A 19,149-nucleotide genomic window follows, 5' to 3' on the forward strand; every position below is an offset into this window, starting at 1 on the left:
TGCATCGGCCTCTGCGCTGACAGTGTGGAGCCCCCTCGGGAGTCTCTCTCTGCCCCTCCCCGACTTGCTCTCTAAAATAAAAAAATTAAAAGAAAATACACATTATACTTTAAGGTTTCAAATGAACCTGTTTATGGGAAACCACAGAGTGTAACTGAAAGGAAGGAGAGGGTGAGAGGAAGAAACCACGGGTCTGAACGCCAAGTCCACACCTGGCCATCTCTGGGCCATTTCCTTAACGTGAAACACTCAAGGGACACACGGGATGAAGGTCATTCTGGAATAAAGGCTATGTGATAAAGTTACGTGTTCTGTGACCAGACAAGACAAACCTCGTCATGGGAATGTTCTTTAGCTGACACAGAAACCAGACCCCCTGTCGGAGAGGTAAACAGAAGGAAGGAAGCGGTCAGCTACCGTAGGACATCCAGCGGCAGCACCATTTCCAGAGGCAGCGGGTGTGGACCGGCGACTCTGGAATCAGTCAAGCCGGAGTCTGGGTCTCGGCTCTTGGTGGTGTGTTAGCTGTATCCTGGACTGGCTACGTCGCTTCTCTGACGTTGTTTCCTTTTCCTCAAAAACCCTAAAATGAACCCTATGCCTCTCTGGGTCCATCGTTTTTACCCATCATTTTGTATCTGGAAACTCATCACCTGTCAATGCTGTCCTGGATGCTGGGGCCCTGTCCTATAATAAAAACTGCTATGAAGAAAAACATGAAGCACAGCGATGTGACAGAGAACGCCTGGGGGGTGGTTTTAGGAGAGGATATTTGGGCTGGGACCCTAGCAACTAGTAGCTCCTCCGAAAAGATCAGGGGAAGAGCATCTAAGATAGAGGGAACAGGCAGTGTAAGTGGCCTGGCAAGTTAAGGAACAGAAAAAACATTCGTGTCACTGGAGCGAATGGATCAAGGAAAAGACGGCAGGGAAGGACCAGCAAGCATGTGGGCTTAAGCAGAGATTCTGGATTTTAAGACAGGGAGAGAAATGACTTAATGTACGGTTTTACTTCTGTATCTAGCCAGCTGCTGCGTGAACCGTGTGCCATTAGAGGAGCAAGAACACATACAGTGGGACTCATGAGGAGGGTACGGGAATAGTCTAGGAGAGCTGGTGTGGACTAACTAGGGTGGAAACGGTGGAGACGGAGAGAACTGGACAGATCGGGTAGGTTTTAGAGTTGGGCCGACACACAGCAGAGCGAAAGGGTTAAACACCTGCAAGGATGAACCTTGGGCTTTTTGTTCGGACGAGTGGGTAGAAGGTCTTACGGTTTACAGAGGCAAGAAAGTGAGAGCGGGGGTGGGGGGAGGGGGCAAGCGGACTGGCGAGCTCTGCTGTGAGCATTCACCCGACACACCCTGGAGACACCCCGAAGACGTCACGCAGGCGAGAGACACGCGCGGGGAAGCGGGAGCCTCGTGCACAGAAGGCACCTGAAGGCACGGCCCAGAGCGTGCGCGCGGCTGGGAGGGGGGCCGGATCCAAGCCCCACGGCCCCCCGACACGCACGCGACTGACGCGAGGCTCCAGTGGGGCGCCTGGCAAGGGCCCGGGACGCGACGGGCACGCGGGAACAGAAGTGTCCGACGCTTCGCACCGGAAGCCTCGCTGCCCACTGTCTTCGCAGACAGTCGTGCCACAGGGCTTTCCCGTAAGACCACGAAATGGCAGCACGCGCTTCTTTTTTCACCCTCTCGCGTGGCTGATCCCAGAGCCTCCCGTGAGGACAACAACGGCTTGGACACGTGAGCGAGTTTATCCAGACGAACGCGGCCCAAGAGTTCAGCCATCTTCAGGTGCGGGCACGCCGTTAAGGAGAGGGACTCGGGAGCGGCCCCCTCATCGGCCTGGCTCGGGCCGGGCCTCCTTACCCGCTGAGAACGTGGATGCGCTCCGTGTTGTATTTCAGTGGCGTCAACTCGCAGCGCAGAACTTGAAGTGCCTCCAGGACCTTGCCGTCCTCCAGGTACTCCAGGTACTTCTGCTGCAGCAGCAAAAACTTCATCCTCTGACATGACAGAAAGCAGCAGTCAGGGGAAAAAAGTTGACGGAAGTTTCAGAAAATGTTTGTGCCTAAACAGAACAGTAGAAACCATTCGACTATGCCCTTTGAAAATAACTTTTCATAAAGCTCTACGATGACTCAAACATTTCGGGTTAACAGAGTCACAGCAGATGAGATGTGACTGCGCAATCCCACATCTTAATACAACTCTGCTTTCAACGCACAATCGCAGGTCAGGGAAGGCCACTAGTGACCATCGCATCATCAACACAGGGAAACACGAACTCTGCCCTTAAAACATCCACCTAGAGTTTTCTTTCTTTTGTGAAAATTCAGAACTATTCCAAGTATTCTAAATTTGTTTTAAACACCTGACTTTTATAATTGCATTAGGGGGTTTTATGCAACAAGTTTGGAAAAGACAGAAAAACTGGTTCTCAGAGGAATCATTTAAAAAGTACAATGCAGGGGCGCCCGGGTGGCTCAGCCGGTTAAGCACACGACTCTTGCTTTCAGCTCAGGTCATGAGCTCGGAGTTCGTGAGTTCGAACCCCGAGTTGGGCTCTGCACTGAGTGCGGTGCCTGCTTGGGATTCCTTCTCCCTCTCTTTCTGCCCCTCACGTGTTCTCTTTCTCTCAAAGTAAATAAACTTAAAAAAAAAAAAAAAAAGAAAAGAAAAAAAGCTAACCTGAAAAGTCTGCAGAAGGATTCCAGTTTCGTGTTTGGGGACTGGGAACAACCAGAGCTCTTGAAGCCCTGAACTGGGAGGCAGACAATTATCAGCTCTTTGCCCCCAAAATGACAAACCACTTCCAGCTTTACGAAGCACTTTCACATTTAGTTTTTTCTGGAATGAGTTTGGTTCTAATTCTTTTTAATGTCCCTTTACTCTAGTATTAGCTGGAAAAGAGATACTTATGAGCAGCCAGGTGAGAATCTTTTACAATCGAAGACCCCTGCTTACAGGGGCTCTCTTGTCACCTCTGCCTGTGGCGCCTGAGCAGGCCACAGGTGCAGAACGTCAGTCATATTCGAGACCCCAAGGAACTCGGTGGCAAAGATTTTAAGTCTACTTAAAAGAAAAAACCAAACGATAGTCTCTTCTTCTTCAGTAAGAGGCTTACTGTGAAAACATTATTTGTATACTGCTACCCAAAAATGGCGTGGTGAAATTATTTCTTCACAGAGTTAAGGGTACCATGAGCCTCCCTACATTAAAAAAAAAAAAAAATTTTTTTTAACGTTTATTTATTTTTTTGAGACACAAAGCAGGGGAGGGGCAGAAAGAGAGGGAGACACAGAATCCAAGCAGGCTCCAGGCTCCAAGCTGTCAGCACAGAGCCCGACACGGGGCTCCAACCCACGAACCGTGAGATCATGACCTGAGCCTAAGTCGGACGCTTCACCGACTGACCCATAGGCGCCCCTACACGGTTTTCTATTAGGCAGTATTCAGAAAAAAGGCATACGTACAAGCTTAGAAAAATGGTTTCTAGCAAAAGTAAACGAAACAAACCCTGTCACTTAGGCCTACATTTAGACACATTGTTTATAAGACATACTGCATATATTTGGTGATCATCTAGAACTTCAACTTGTAACTGAAGAACGATGAAAAAAATTTCAAACTGTAACATAAGCTCCTACAACTCTAGAATTTACCCTTACCCAATTTTACACTTAAAAGTCAGACTGCCTAGTGAATGCTTCAGAGACAGACCAGGACCAAGACGCCCTGCAAAGCGTGTTGTTCATGGAGCCAAAAGCTAACCTCTGTGTGTCAAATAAAAAAATACTTTGAAGTCCATCAGGTGACAAAAACCAAAAGACCAACTTAAAAACAAAAGAATTTTATATTTGAAGTTATCCTGGATATTCTCACCATTTTATCTTCTGGAAAGAAAAAAAAAAAAAAACCTCTATGAAATGTAGATTTCCATTTATCAGTCTGCTGTTACAAGTTTCATTTCACGTAGTGTTTCTAATTAAACTTGAGAATCCTGTTTAGCGGCAAAATTTTTCATTTAAATGCCACATGGAACTGGCCAATAGTATGTGTACTTGATTTCTTCAATAAATTTTCTCGGCAATTGGAAACTTGGAGAAAATTACTTTTTTAGCACTCAGGGCGAACCTTTATTTTCTGGGTATCCATCATTAGGTTCCAGGCACACCCCCGCTCAGTGTAGGTGGGGACAGTGCCCCGAGTGGGACTTCCCCTTTATCTTGCCACCAAGAGCCTGCGATACGACGTTACTCTCTTCCTAAGGGGCAGAGGCAGCACAGGACACAGGCAGAGGACGTGGTCGGAGAAGCCGGTGTGAACACGCATTCCCTGTACATACGGGGCACGCCAGACAGGCAGTGCACAGACTACCCGAGGAGGCCTTCTATCCGGATTGAGACAGAGAATACCCTCGCAGGGGCACCAAATCCTGGTGGCGGGCATGGCGAGTGACACACCGCTGGCCAAACACGGCGAGCGATTTGGTTGCAAGAGAAAATATTTATTCTCCTAAAGATCAGTTCGATTTGTATTTGACGTGTATGAGAAGGGTGAAGAGTACAACTGTGACTTACTTCCCAAAAAACTTCCCAGTTTTATTTCCCAAAACTGTAAACACAAGTTCAAGAAAATTAACATCGTTCATAAATGATGTTAATTATTTACCAAAAAAGTTTTAAAAAATTCGGCAAAAGTAAAGTTTGCTGAGCTGGAGACAGAGCATTATTAACTTTTTTTTTGCTTTAAGAGCACAAGCTTCTCAAATGAAGAAAGAAAGAGGCTAAGAAAACAGGCTCCCCTTTCTGTTTTCTCCCAGCTCCTAGGGGGACCTCTGTGAGAGATTATTTGTGTCCTCTGATCATCTCTCAGAGCCCTTCCGCCCCGGGAGTCTCTGTCCCTTCTACCATCTAACGCAAGAAATGGATAAGGGACAGCTCCACGTGGTAAACCCTGTCCCCCACCACCCCACCCCACCGGCCCACCCAGTATCGGGGCTGCTTCACTCTTTCCTCCCACCATTCAACGGGAAGGAAAACCCCGAAGTTGCACAGGAAGTCTGGTTATCCCGGGCAGCCTCCTAGCTAACTCAGGAGGGCCTCTCACTAACTCTGGAATAAGGTTATAACCAAGTCGTAGCAATTAAACCATGACTCAGAGGAAAGGGGAAATGAATTCTATTTAAACCATGGCTTTCAAAACCCCTCCCTATTTAACTTCAAAATACACTAGTTAATCTCTGTCCCTCCAATTAGCATTTGAACACTTTTCTTAAGCACATTTCTATACATTAAAAAATACATAAAACTTTTAGGGGCGCCTGGGTGGCTTGGTCGGTTGAGTGTCCCACTTCGGCTCAGGTCATGATCTCGCGGTCCGTGAGTTCGAGCCCCGTGTCGGGCTCTGTGCTGACAGCTCAGAGCCTGGAGCCTGTTTCAGATTCTGTGTCTCCCTCTCTCTGTGACCCTCCCCCGTTCATGCTCTGTCTCTCTCTGTCTCAAAAATAAATAAAAACGTTTAAAAAAAAAATTAAAAAAAAATACATAAAACTTTTAGACCGAGTTTCCTATTCTACTGGCCTCTACTACCAACCCAAACTCCCCAAACGTGTCAAACCATATTTGAACCCAAAATGAAAAATGTTGATTCACGAGCTCACTTTCCAGAAAGTCCAGAGCAAATTCTGCTATTTCTGGTATCATCTGACTGGAAAGCATTTAAAAATATGGTATTTGGGGGGGGGGGGGCAGGCGGGCAGGGAGTAGATTGGGTGAATAAAAGTATTTGAGTTTAAAAAATAAAATATAGGGGCGTCTGGGTGGCTCAGTTGGGTTAAGCGCCGGACTCTTGATTTTGGCTCAGGTCATGATTTCATGGTTTTGTGGGTTTGAGCCCCAAGTCGGGCCCTGCACAGAGCCTGCTTGGGATTCTCTCTCCCCCTCCCACATGCTCTTACTCTCTCTCTCTCTCGCAAAATAAATAAACTTGAAAGAAAAGTTTAAAAAGTAAAATACAATTTTAGCCTAGACTAAGTCATCAAACGTGTCTGGGCATACAGTAAGAATAATGACGCTAAAAGAAAGCTCCATGTTGTGTTCCATGGCATTATTACAACTACGCTTGGATTAGATGATCTTTCTGGAGATCGAGTGCGGAGAGGAGCAAATCTGAACACAGACTCGAAGGGTGATAAAATGCTGAACTGGATCTTAAACCTGGAACCTTTCTCTTCGTATAAATACCTAAAAAGTTTGATGGCGTGAGGCTCAGCCAGAGATTTAAGCTTCATCTTTTATTAGATCCTAGAACGTTCTACAGACTGAACAGGCTGTAAAAAGAAAGGATTCCTCCTCATTATCTACAACTACCTTTCCTGAGTTTACATGTTGCTTCTAATGAAGATTTCAAATGAGACAGTCATACCCTAAATCCAAGACACAAGCCCCACATTTCTATAAGAAAAAAATAGGAAGTGAGCCTATTAAAATTTCACTACTAAATTACAAATGTAATTTGAAGCAAAGCTTACAAAAGGCAAACAATCTCCCCCAAACTCACACACTTATATTTTTTGTCTTTATTTCAGGGTTATCTTCCATTCTGCCAGAGCTAATCGCTTATGAGAAACTGCTCCATTAAAATATACTTGGTTGTTTTGTTTGTTTGTTTGTTTGTTTTGATAAAACCCAAACATAATGACTGGGGAAAACTTATAACTGCTGGAAAATTTATAACCCTCTTAAATATAGATGTTTAACTTCTGTTTTCATTTTTAATATTTGACAGGGAACTGATTATTTCACGAGTTATTTTATTATCAATCATCTGATTCAAAAGTAAAAATTTTAATATTTAAGTATTTACTGAAAGCAAAACCATGTATACTAGATCATCAATTTAAACTAATCCACATTTGTTCATACTTTGTACCTTTAATTCGCCTTAAGTCTATTCCCTAGGATTATATATTATTGTATAAAATCGTATCATGAATTTGAAAACTCTTTTGTAATTAAGATTCACACACACACGCCAAAAACAAAAATAAGAGACCCTGTTAGGTTTACGGACAAAAGCAGAAAGATTAATGTTTGGCCTAATTAAAACAACAACAACAACAACAACACAACAACAACCAAAGGTAACAGTAGTCACTTACTAATATTTAACAAACAGCTGGTTTCCCTACTTCACTTCCTATTGGTGCTCCTTCCCTCCCCCACCAGACAGGAAACTGCTTTTGACAACAAATGAATCAGCTAGAAGTTAAAAGGCCAGGAGCCTGCAGCTGATTCTCCATGGTTTCCAATCACAGGCACTCAGAACATCTTATCCCCTCCTCTCCCTCACCGACATCTACAGAAGAATTGAGGTCCTCTCAGTATAAAAGGTTCCTGAAGACTGAGCAGAGAGGCTAACCAGTTTAACTACTAAGTTGACCTCGTCAGGGAAAGAAGGCCTGTGAGCCGAGCTCCGTGGTCAGATCTGCTCACAAACCCCCTACCAGACCAGTATACACTGACCAACTCAGACACTGTCAGTTCACCCGACTGCGAGAATGGAAAATGGTGAGCACACCGAAGGAGTTGGCCTGAATGGACTGTGATTCCCAAAGATTAAAGAAAAAAAAGACAATGTACCAGCTACTTAGGATAGATCTCCTTTGCATCCTTAGGATACATCTCCTTTGCCGGTACGTTCAGTATAGGTAATAGAAAAGTAGAACTTATGTTTGATTCCACATAAAACTGTTCTTAATGGCACCGAGAGCACAAACACCTCTCGATCAATTCTGTAGAAGCTTAATTTATCAACTAGGTTCAGACGACACATCTATTAAACATGACTTTAAAGACGTTTAACACGATTTGCAAGACATAAAACTCAAGACTTTAAATCATTAACACTCATCGCAGTTTACAAACTTAACTATGCAAAATTTAACAATTTTTAGGCTTTATCTTTTATAGGTAACAGAAGCCTACAATTATCAATAACCTACTAAAATAAGCATGAATGTGAAACTAAGAACAAAAGTGTATTTACCACAATTATTCCCAACAACGTTTGAGAGATTTCAAGTGCGCCTCTTACCACAATAGCATGAGGAGAATGCACTAAGGGCTTTAGTTCATTCAGGTCATTTTCTGCCTGCAAAAATTGGTATAAAAGAAAAACAGAAATGTCACCGGATGCACACTCAAATATATAATTTTAGCAGCAGTCACACAGCTCTATATGCCCTACTTTACCTTATCCCAGTCTCCTTCCATGACATGATTTCGGAATTTGGTGGCAGAAGGATGTTCTAAACGACATCCTGACTCTTGCATGAGGAGATCAACAGTCTGGCTGCAGGAGAGATACAGTGTAAACAGACCTGGCCAACTTTAGGGTTTACCCTTCTAAATACACTAACGTCCATAACAACAGTTGCGGAAGTTTTCAAGCTAAGTTCACGATGAAGAGAAAGAGAGAGAGAAAGAGCTTTTCAATGTGCTTGGCTCACCAAACTTGCATTTTTAAACTGCCACCTTCCTGTGCTTATGTCAAGTTAAAGGCCTTCTTGAAACCAGAATCAGAGTTAAGTTCTTCCGATTTTTACCACGTAATTCCTCAGCAGTTTAGCAAAGTATGAAATCTCCAAAGACGTGCCGTAACAGACGGGTCAAATAAACGAAGACCCAGGAGGCACAGACTAACCACCTTACAACGTTTTAGAAGACAGAAACTGTCAGCTCCAGATAAGGTGATCGGGACGACCTGGGTTAGGGAAGGAAGGGCCTTACATCCAGATATCACGTTCGCACGGAAATTCTACTAGGTCGCTCTTTAAAATTAAAATAAATCCAGCATCAAAAATCACTCTCTTTCTCGCTCTACTAAAAATAGCAAATTTACTATGGTGTAGGTTCCAAACAGTCACGAGTTATTTCCTCCTGCTGCTGTCAGCTTGCTTCTGGTCTCAGTAATATGCTCTGTTCACATTTACAAAATCTGTTTCCATACTAATCCTTTTCCTCAGGGAGCAAAGTGAAATCTTTCGAAGCCGTGTTTGTCTTTGTGAGCTGAAAAGACCGATCGAATGTAGTTTCTTTCATCAGATAGTTCGATACCTGAGACTCTCTCCTTTACATGTTTGTGTTTATGATTCGATGCTTTCTTGCTCAGCTCCGTGCGTTTTGCCAGAGAATCAGAACACTGAAGTCACTTCTAGAAAGTGCCCCCCCCCACCCCCCACCAAATCTATGAATCCAGAACCACAGCCGGGCTGGCCCAGAGCTCACTGGGGCCCCTGCTTCCAAGCGGAACTGGCCGGCCGTCCAGGGCACCCCCACCCACCCCACCTTCCACCCGGGCAGGGTTTCTTTGTGCCGCACGGCCCGGTGGGTTGTGGCCCAGGTCGCTGTCCACCTTCGCCCACCCAGCTTTAGGCACTGCAAGGCCACCCGCATCGAATCTGCACATCAGCTGTCCCTTTTTCACAGGCAATGGCTTTCTGGGCCCGAAACCGCGGCCTGGGGCAGTTGGTGGCAGGCCTCCTGCTCGTACACAAGGGCCTTCAAATGACAACAGGGTTCCACTCGTCCACTCCCACCAGGCTTCCTGCGCGGCCTCCCTCCCAAGCGTCCCGGCCCCTCCGCCACGGCGAACACTTGTAGGTGACTGTCCTCCCGGGCTGGTGCTCTGCCCGGGGGTGTCCGTCAGGGCGTGGGGGGGGGGGGACCGGGGGGCTGTCCCACAAAGACGCCTCTCACATACACTCGAAAAACAAACCCTCCGAGGTCCATTATTTCCGTCCGCCCCTCCCCCCGCACCCGGACACACTCCCGCATCTGTCTGCACCGACAGACGAGTCCCCGGCCCCCCTCCCGTTCGCGCAGCCCCCCTGCCCTCCCCTCCCCCCACGCCCCCCCCCCCCCACCGGCCCGTCCGCACCGGCCGCCCGGAGAGGACACTTACTTGAGCCCCAGGCCGTTCAGGTGCTGTCCTATTAGCCGAATGACATCCTCGTCCGACTGCGAGAGCCGCTTCTTCTTCTTGAGGCTGCTGCCCAGCTCCGGGGTGGCCGAGGACGCGGCGGCGGCCGAGGCGGCGGCGGTGGCGGCGGCCGCCCCGCCGGGGACCCCGTTATTGACGTTGAGGCTGTTGCTATTGTTGCTGGCGGCGGAGGGGGCGGAAGGCAGCAGCCCGTTGGCGTGGGCCAGGTCCCCCGCGGACGACGACGACGACGGGGACGACTCCCCGTTCTGGGCCGACAGGCAGGCCAGCTCCTGGGTCTGTCCCTGGCCCCCGCCGCCCCCTCCGCCGCCGCCGCCGCCGCCGCCGCCTCCTCCTCCTCCTGCCCCGTTGGCCTGCATGATGCCGCCGCTGACCAGGCTGTGGCCGCTACTTCGGTGGGGGGCGGCGGCGGGGGCCGCGGCCGGGGGCAGGCCCACCACCACCACCACGGAGGAGGAGGAGGAGGAGGAGGCCGACGACGACGAGGACGAGGACGAGGACGACGAGGACGGAGGGGAGAGGCCTGCTCTGCCTGCCGAAGCCCCGGGCTCTCCTGCTCCCTCCGCCGCCGAGGCTCGGGGTTTCTTCCGCGGGGGCGGGGAGGCTCCGCCGGCGTCCGAGTCGGAGGAGGAGGAAGCGGAGGCCAGAGTTTCCTCGCCGAGAGAGGCCGTGGTGGGAAGCCGGCGGGGCGAGGCGGGGGCCGGGGGAGGGTCGGGGCGAGGGGGCCGGGGGCGGGGAGGGGGGGGTCGGGGCCGGGGCGGGAGGAGGGGCGGGAGGAGGGAGAGGAGGAGGAGGAGGAGGAGGAGGAGGAGGAGGAGGGGGAGCAGGAGGGTCCGGGCCTTCCCCCCCTCCCCCCCGGCGGCTCGGAGCGCGGCGGGGGCGCGCCGGGGGTCGGCGGGCGGCGGCGGGGGGCGCGGGGCCCGCCGCGGGGCTGAGCCCCGGCGCTGGCGGGCGGCGGCGGCGGGCGGCGGCGGAGGCAGCGGCCGCCTCGGCGCTCGGTGGCTGCGCTCCGCTCCCTGGTGTGTTGATTCTTCCCCCAGCTGCTGCCTAATGGAGTCCAGGCGCTCGCGTCACAGGAAATGCCTATACTGCCCTCCTCACTCACTTCCGGTGGCAGGTATGGAGCCTATGGGGGGCCTGTCAGGCGGCACGTGCGCGGGGTGGCGGGGCGGGCGGACCGCGGACGCGACCCCGACCCCGGCCCCGCCGCCCCCGACCCGGGGCCGGGCCCCGCGCGGACGCGACCCCGACACCGGTCTCGCCGGCCCCGGCCCCGGCCCCGCGCGGACGCGGCCCCGACCCCGACCCCGGCCCCGGCCCCGGCCCCGACCCCGCGCGGACGCGGCCTCGACCCGGACCTCGGCCCCGCTGCCCCCAACCCCGGCCCCGCGCGGACGCGTCCTCGATCCCGGCCCCGACACCCCCGACCCCGGCCCTGCCCGGACGTGACCCCGACCCCAGCTCCGGCCCCGGTCCGCGCCGACCCCGACCCCAGCCCTGCCCGGACGCGACACCAGCCCCGACCCCGGCCCCGCGCGGACGCGGGCCCGACCGCGACGGCCGCCTTAGCAGCAGTAAGTGCGGCAGCCCCAGGTCTGGCGCGGGCCGGGGTCAGGAGGGTCGAGGTCGGCGCGGGTAGGCATCGGGGCTGGGGTTAGGGGGTGAAACAGGGCCGGCGCGGGCCGGGGTCTGGTGGGGGTTGGTGTCGGCGGACGCCGGGTCGAGTTCGGGGTCAAGGGGGGTCGGGGTCTCGGCGGGCTTCGGACGGGGCGGCGGGATCTGGACGAGGAGGCGCAGGGTGGGAGGCCCCGGCGGCTCAGCCAGCGGTAACCCCGGGCGAACAACCTCCTGGTCCTAGTGTGGAGCAGCTGGAATTTGCGCGTGCCGCCCGAGGGTCTGGGGCGGCGGGCGGACGAGAGCCCTGCACCCCCTGGGGAGGTGGGCTGCTGCGGGGAAACCGGCGGTGCTCGGGCACCTGCCTAGGGGCGGCCCCTCTGCCTTCCATCCGCCTCCTCCAAAAGTGCATCTCTTCCCAGCGGGATTTGAACTCCGCTTGGGATCCAGGCATGACATTTTTTGGTGAAACGTAAGGCTTCCGTGTCACTGTGATGTACGTGTTTGTGTTGCTGCAGAAATGCAGCAGCAAAGACTGGGCTGAACCTTGACCACTGGTGAGTGGTCTACCCTACCCCAAACGAGTTTTATTTACGTGTGGGGGTGATCGCTCACACACCTAGTGTGTGCGTTTTCTCAGAAATTAAAAAAAAAAAAAAAAAAATCTATCTCCTAAGTCGTTTCCTCTGGAAAAAACACGGACTTAACTAAGCATTTTCTGTCTCTGAAATTTACCGTCATAACAAGTCATGGTAGCTTTAACCGGGCCTTGGGACACTGTCCTTTTCCACTTTGGAAAAATGGTAAAGGATGATGCCGAGGAGAAATTGGTAAAGGAATCCTGAGCTCTGTTGATCCTCAGACTGGAAGAAGGGAGAGGAGGTCTCATGCAGGGTCCTACAGAGACCTAGCTTTGTAGTTGTCATCACTTAAATATGCTTCCAGGTGGCGGTGTAATCGCAAGGTGACTCACTTGGGATGTTTTTATTCTCCTGAGACAGACCCGAGTGCCAGCTAAGGATCGTAGGGCACCGTCCCTGTAGCCAGCAGAGCCTGAATTACTGGATGGTTAACACCTTCAGAGAGCCCTGTTTGTATGTTCACTTTAGACAACCTTATTATTATTAAGAGTTGTTCATAATAATTTGTCAGGCTCCTAACAGTATTGAGGATAGGTTCTCGGTGAAGTGTATAGCTTTCCTACGGAAATGGTTACTTAGTGCAGATAAGGCTCACACTTCATTAACAAAAGTAAACAGGATGGGGGCGCCTGGGTGGCGCAGTCGGTTAAGCGTCCGACTTCAGCCAGGTCACGATCTCGCGGTCCGTGAGTTCGAGCCCCGCGTCGGGCTCTGGGCCGATGGCTCAGAGCCTGGAGCCTGTTTCCGATTCTGTGTCTCCCTCTCTCTCTGCCCCTCCCCCGTTCATGCTCTGTCTCTCTCTGTCCCAAAAATAAATAAACGTTGAAAAAAAAATTAAAAAAAAAAAGTAAACAGGATGAAAAGACACAGAAACTGGGCTCAGTTGCTGTCTAAACTTAATACGTATATCCTAGCTTTTCTATTTTTTTTATGTGATCCCGACTGCTGTCACTAGAATTCTGAATTTATGAAGTCTACGTGCACACGCATTTTTCTCTGTGCTACAATATGGCTGGAGAACCTGGTGTCTGAACTCTGAGTGGCTTTAGAGCTGGGTTTGCAGTCCGTGTGCGGAAGAACAATCCTGGAATAGCTCTGTGTACACTCAACCTTCACTAATGCCATTATCACCTCCAGGATGAAATCCACCGTCCGTCTTGCTCTCTGAAGACTGACCGCAGGCTTTCTTTTCGACCTTATCCCTTACCACTCCCTTTATGAACCCTTCGTGACTGTCCCCTAGACGTGCTGGGCTCATTTCATCTTTTGAAGTTCTACCCTTCTGATTCCAGTTCGTCTTTCGAGATTCAGTTCATTTTGGGCCCCGTCAGGGAGGCTTTCCTGACTTCCAGCATCCTAGAGTAGCACCTGTGTGGCCCTTCGGCTTTGAAGGCCGTTTGTAATGTTTTCTAATTTACTAAGACCCCTTCGAGTCCACAGAGAGGAGCCTTTCTAGACCTCTGTCCCCAAGAGAATGAAAACATAGATAATATCCAAGGAAAACACTCATAGGAAGGGCAATTAGGTTTTGTTTCAATGACAGATATGTATCTAGGCTTTACAAAGTAAAATATGTTTTTTCTGTAGGACATTCTCAAAAAAAGACTTAGAAAAAAAGACAACTCAAGAAATGACAACTTCTTAGTACCATCCAGGGCAGTATCTAACCGTAAAAATTAAGAGCTACTGGATTTTTTAAAAAGCTGAGATAGTATGTGTGTTTATAATAAGATAAAAAGCACATTTCCACAATTTTTTTACTTTGTAATATTTAATAATTAATATTAATTATTAATAATTATTTTATTTTTTTAAATGTTTATTTTTGAGAGAGCCTCAGTGGGGGAGGGACAGAAGAGAAGAGGGAGGAAGACACAGATACTGAAGCAGGCTCCAGGCTCTGAGCTGTCAGCACAGAGCCCGACGCGGGGCTCGAACCCACGGACCGTGAGATCATGACCTGAACTGAAGTTGGATGCTTAACCGACTGAGCCACCCAGGTGCCCCTAAGTTTTTATTATTTTTAAGTAATCTCTGCACCCATTGGGGCTCAGACTTAATAACCCAGACATCAGGAGTCCCACGCTCCACCGACTGAGCCAGCCCTATCATAGAAGTCTTTGTCAAATGAGTCAAGACTATTATTCTGTCACGATGTGGCTTTGGTATCTCAACCTGGTACTTAGCAACATCAATATTATTCAATTCATTAAATTTTTGTTAGGAGGAGGTAGTTTTCATGATCTCAGGTATCCCTGGGGAGGGTGTGTTTCTATCCCTGGCTCCTTTTCTAGCTCTTCTTCAGCGTTCTGACATTCGCAGGCTGGCCTGGGACTTGGGTGGGCGAGGGAGAGATCAGGAAACAGCACAGTGCTTGGAGTCAGGACACTTAGCTGATCAACCTCGGGTGAGTTGTGTAACTTTGCTGCCCTGTAGTCATTCCGTCTTGTAAGTACATACAGAAAATGACCTCAGCCTACCTGTTGAGTTGTTGTGGTAGTCAAACAAGGTGACAAATACAGCAAACGTTTGGGAAAATGCTGTCAAAAGATTTCAAAATGGATTTAAAAAGATTTTATTTGTCTTTATTTATTTTTGAGAGAGACAAAGCATGAGTGGGGGAGGGGTAGACAGAGAGGGAGACACAGAATCCGAAGCAGGCTCCGGGCTCAGAGCTGTCAGCACAGAGCCGACCGGGGACTCAGACCCGCAAACCACGAGATCGTGACCTGAGCCAAAGTCAGATGCTTAACTGATGAGCCACCCATGCACCCCTCAAAGTAGATCTTAAGCCTGCCGTCATTTCGAAAAGGATTTGAGGCAACTAAGTGCCAAGATGTAAGATGGTTTTCCTGTTCTTACCAGTCCTGAGCCGTAGACCCCGTGGTCACGCTCCCATGTGACTGTGTTCCCGCGCCCCCGGCCCCCAGGCAGGCAGCTCCTTACCGTCGGTCCTCAGTGAGGGGGAGTTTCTGACACCTGCTCGCTAGCGAAGGCAAGCTAACCTGGCAGTCCTACCCGCTGTTCGCTCCGGTTCCGCGCCCCCCTGTTTCCTCCGCGAACATCTCCTCCTGCCGGGAGCCTGCAGGGCGCACCTGTAAGCGGCAGGGGGTGGGCGCGTTGAGCGGCCCTGAGCGCAAAGGACCTAAGAGCAAAGACAGGCTCCCGCATTGCCACGGGAACCCTCACGCTCAAAAGCGAACAGGCGGAAGCGTTCACGTCCCTCAGCCGGAAACAGGCCTTTCCCGTGCTGTTCCCGAGACCCATGGGGTGTAAATCAGGGCGTCCCAGGAAAGTTTCCGAAGCACCCAGATCCACCCGGGAAACCAGACGCGTTCTTTTCCAACCACACAAGTGGGATAGACCGCTTGGAGCCGCCTGCATGGACTTTGGCAGCAGGTCGCGTTGAAAAACCACTTACAACACCAAGCCTTGTGTGCAAAGCTATTCCCTGAAGCGCCGTGTGCAAAAGCAAAAAGAATGTGGTAATAGCTGTGCTGATCTGAAAGTATCAGGATACGTACGCTATTAAGGAAAAAATGCATGTAGCAAAACTGCGTAATCTGCTTCCTTTTAGGGCGCCTGGGGGGCTCCATCGGTTGAGCATCCGACTCAGGTCTTGAGATTGAGCCCTGCGACAGGCCCCGCGCCGAGCGTGAGTCCGCTTGAGATTCTCTCTCCCTCTCTCTCTGCCCCTCCCCCACGCACACTTGCAATCTCTCTCTCTCTCACAAAAAAAGAAAAAAAATATGATTCTTTTAGTAAACAAGTCAACATATGTGCATACGTCATTTTTCCAGTAGGATAGAAAAGCCTGACCTTTTGTTCTGTTTTTTTAACTTATTTGTTAGCAATATGCATTTATTATATTAATAATATATTTATCTACCAATAAATTAATAACACTTATTAATAAATATAATAATACTCATCAATAAATATTGCCAGCGCGGAGCCCAGTGTGGGGCTCGAACTCACAAACGGCAAGATCATAACCAAGAGTCGGACGCTTTACTGACTGAGCCACACAGGCTCCCCAAGAAAAGCCTAAACCTTCGGGTGGAAGGACTCCAGCGGTGGGAAGGCACTATTTTCTCCATCTGATCCTTCGGTGTTTGCATTTTCTAACTATGAGTATTTTTTTAAGTGTCATTTGGATTTTGCTTTCTTTTGTGTGTGTGTTAATGTATGTTTTTAAGGTACTCGTGTGTTTTAAAATACCCTCAAAAACCATCAAAATATTCACGACAATTTAGTCATAATGAAAACGTGCCGGATAAAGCAGTGTGGTGCATATTTAATTGACATGAAATCTGTACGTTCTTTACGTCTCCTTTTCATCACCTGTGTCTTCTGTGTGCCCAGACTGCTAACTGAATGTACCCACCCCTTTCTCTCATTTGGTTAAATTCATCTGGGGAATAAAGGGCAAAAAGACACTCCTATTTATTAACTTGGAAAAGTAGCTAAATAATTCACGGCCCCTGGAGTCTGCATGGTAGACAGCAAGCCCTTTGGGCAGGATTCCTCATTCTCAGTGTCATATGTGCTGTTTGTTCGCTTCTCTGGCATTATGATCATTAAAGAACAGTCCATGGTAAAACACAATTAATGATTGTTAACAAGAAACAAGTTCGAATTAAGAGAATATGTTTTCAGAATGTACACACAGGGTCTAATGGCTAGACTTCTGTTAACATTTTTTAACGTTTATGTATTGTTGAGAGAGACAGAGACGGCAGGAGCAGGGCAGGGGCAGAGAGAGAGGGAGAGAGGGAATCCTAAGCAGGCTCCCTATGGCCAGCCAGCGCAGAGCCCAATGCAGGACTTGAACTCACAAAGCCGTGAGATCATGACCCGGCTGGAAACCAAGAGTCAGACACTTAATCGACTGAGCCCCCCAGGCGCCCCTAATGGCTACACTTTTAAAAATTAAAAATTTTAATGTTTTAATTCCCAGGACCTCTTCGGTTCATTATTCTTATTTTGAAATTATTCTCTCTACTAATACTAAGCGTGTAGACAGATGTGAAACATTAAAATAGCGTCAATAATTTTAGAAAGTTGTTTGAAGGAGCCCAGGGATGCCAGTCATTAACGACGAGAGAGTGCAAGCAGCTCTCAGCTCCGATTTGGGGCGAGTGGAGTGGCAGTGTCTGAGTCCAGACGGGCAGTGCACGGACTTGCAGCCTCCCTATTTAGCGTGCGTCAGGTTTGCATTGTCGCCCGAAGGAGCAGCCTTTCTGTATACGTTTCTGAAACCTAAGGCTGTCCACTTTCCTGGTAGACCTCTGACCTCTTACCTCAGAATATCTTTCTCTCTCCCCAAATTATTGACAAATATTGTTTGGTGACAGATGGAAATAGATGGGTTCGTAAAGTTTAGCCACAGAGTTTCAACAACAGCGTTTTATTTATTTATTTATTTATTTATTTATTTATTTATTGTTTATTTTTGAGAGACACGGAGAGACAGAGCATGAGCAGGGGAGGGACAGAGAGAGAGACACACAGAATCGGAAGCAGGCTCCAGGCTCTGAGCTGTCAGCACAGATTCCGATACGGGACTCGAACCCATGAACCGTAAATAATAACCTGAGCCAAAGTTGGACAGTCAACCCACAGAGCCGCCCAGGCGCCCCTTAACAACACTGTTCTTTTCCTTCGGCTTCCGAGGAGCCTCCCTTCTCGTTCTCTCTGTCCATGGCTTCTGTAGTGATAGGATAACACGAGGAGCCAACGCCAAGCATTGTTTTGAGCGCTCTACACAAACTGTACTATTTTAATCTCATCGGCCTTGGGAGGCGTGTACATTACCTGCATTTTACAGGTGATAGACCAAAGCACTGGCAATTTGGGGCCATGTAGCTGGTGTTGGGGAGAGCTGGGCGCACAGGCTTCAGAGCTGTGTGCTCCCCCCCTACGCTCTTCCGAGATGCCTGGTATTAGTCAGAAAAGCATCCACTGTTGAGGTCTCTGGGGGTCAAGAGAAAAATGGAAGAGTCCCATAAATTCATTTTTTAACCTTGCCCTTTCTGTGTATATGAAACCTGGGCCTCTTCCCTTTGAAGCCGTCACTGTTTCATTAGCCTGATTAATAGATAAGTGAGCCTCTTGGGGCGGACGGTAAAAGGTGGTCCTTCCTCCAGGAGCCACCACAGGGAGAGCTCATTTCTCCGAGAAGGCCTTGTCGACATGGCCTGTTGCCCAGAGGGGGAGCAAACTAAGCTAGGTGCAACCTGGAGATTTGCTTATCAAGTCGGTGGCCTTCACTGCCAAGTGGTGAGTGAGGGCCAGAAGGAAGGACTAGACCTGGAGGGCTTCCTGGGAGACACGCTGGGTCAGGAGGCCTCAGTCATGTTATTTTTGTAACCACTTGAGTCTTTTCTCGTGAAGCGTTTGTTTCCCGACTGTGAAAGCCCACACCAGTCCAGGATCCCAGACTTGTTTTATACAAGAATTCCTAGTTGATGACTTTACACCGAGAGAGGCTGGACAGCACAGGCTTACTGTCTGGGCATAAGACAGAAAGAGTTAGCTCAGGGAGGCTGTGGGAGCCTCCGTTAAGAGTCTTCTGTTCCAGGGAGGGCACCCGGGCTGCTAAGAGACCTTCCGACGACGGCATATCCCTCAGAGCGTACAGATCAATGACTACTCTTCTGTAAATATTTTCTATTTAACTGCTTCTCTGAGAGTAGACGTTTCCTGTGCTGCTCAGTGTGCAGATGTGGCGTGGGCCCCTCTGTTTCAGATACCCCGCTCGATAAGGAGGGAATGGCCAAGTTGACTTCCTGCGGTCCCTGTAGCCTGAGGGTTCAGTGTTCATGGTTTCCATTGTCACTGCACGATATGATTTGATTATGTCGGGGCCGGGTGGCA

General features: G+C 49.5%; 1 protein-coding gene and 1 long non-coding RNA gene across 4 annotated transcripts in view; one reads left to right on the forward strand and one right to left on the reverse strand.

Annotated features, from left to right (window-relative positions):
* WDR26 (WD repeat domain 26) overlaps nt 1–10,748 on the reverse strand; it is a 36,560-nt gene extending 25,812 nt beyond the window's left edge. Inside the window, exons 1-4 of one of the 2 annotated variants that reach the window (XM_043567956.1) lie at nt 9,977–10,748; nt 8,266–8,365; nt 8,108–8,164; nt 1,877–2,013 (exon numbers count right to left, since the gene is read on the reverse strand). In XM_043567956.1, coding sequence (XP_043423891.1) covers nt 1,877–2,013; nt 8,108–8,164; nt 8,266–8,365; nt 9,977–10,374 — 692 coding nt within the window. In that variant the 5' untranslated portion in view covers nt 10,375–10,748. Of the gene's footprint in view, nt 1–1,876; nt 2,014–8,059; nt 8,165–8,265; nt 8,366–9,976 lie in introns of both variants that reach the window. The other variant, XM_043567955.1, reaches the window with a different exon arrangement.
* A 563-nt stretch (nt 10,749–11,311) lies between these two features.
* The window catches only part of LOC122475852, an 89,034-nt gene continuing 81,196 nt past the window's right edge, over nt 11,312–19,149 (forward strand). Inside the window, exon 1 of one of the 2 annotated variants that reach the window (XR_006295322.1) lies at nt 11,312–11,589. This is a non-coding gene — a long non-coding RNA (uncharacterized LOC122475852). The remainder of the gene's footprint in view (nt 11,590–19,149) is intronic. The other variant, XR_006295323.1, reaches the window with a different exon arrangement.

This window comes from Prionailurus bengalensis, chromosome E4, assembly GCF_016509475.1.
Source record: "Prionailurus bengalensis isolate Pbe53 chromosome E4, Fcat_Pben_1.1_paternal_pri, whole genome shotgun sequence".
Lineage (NCBI taxonomy): Eukaryota > Metazoa > Chordata > Mammalia > Carnivora > Felidae > Prionailurus > Prionailurus bengalensis.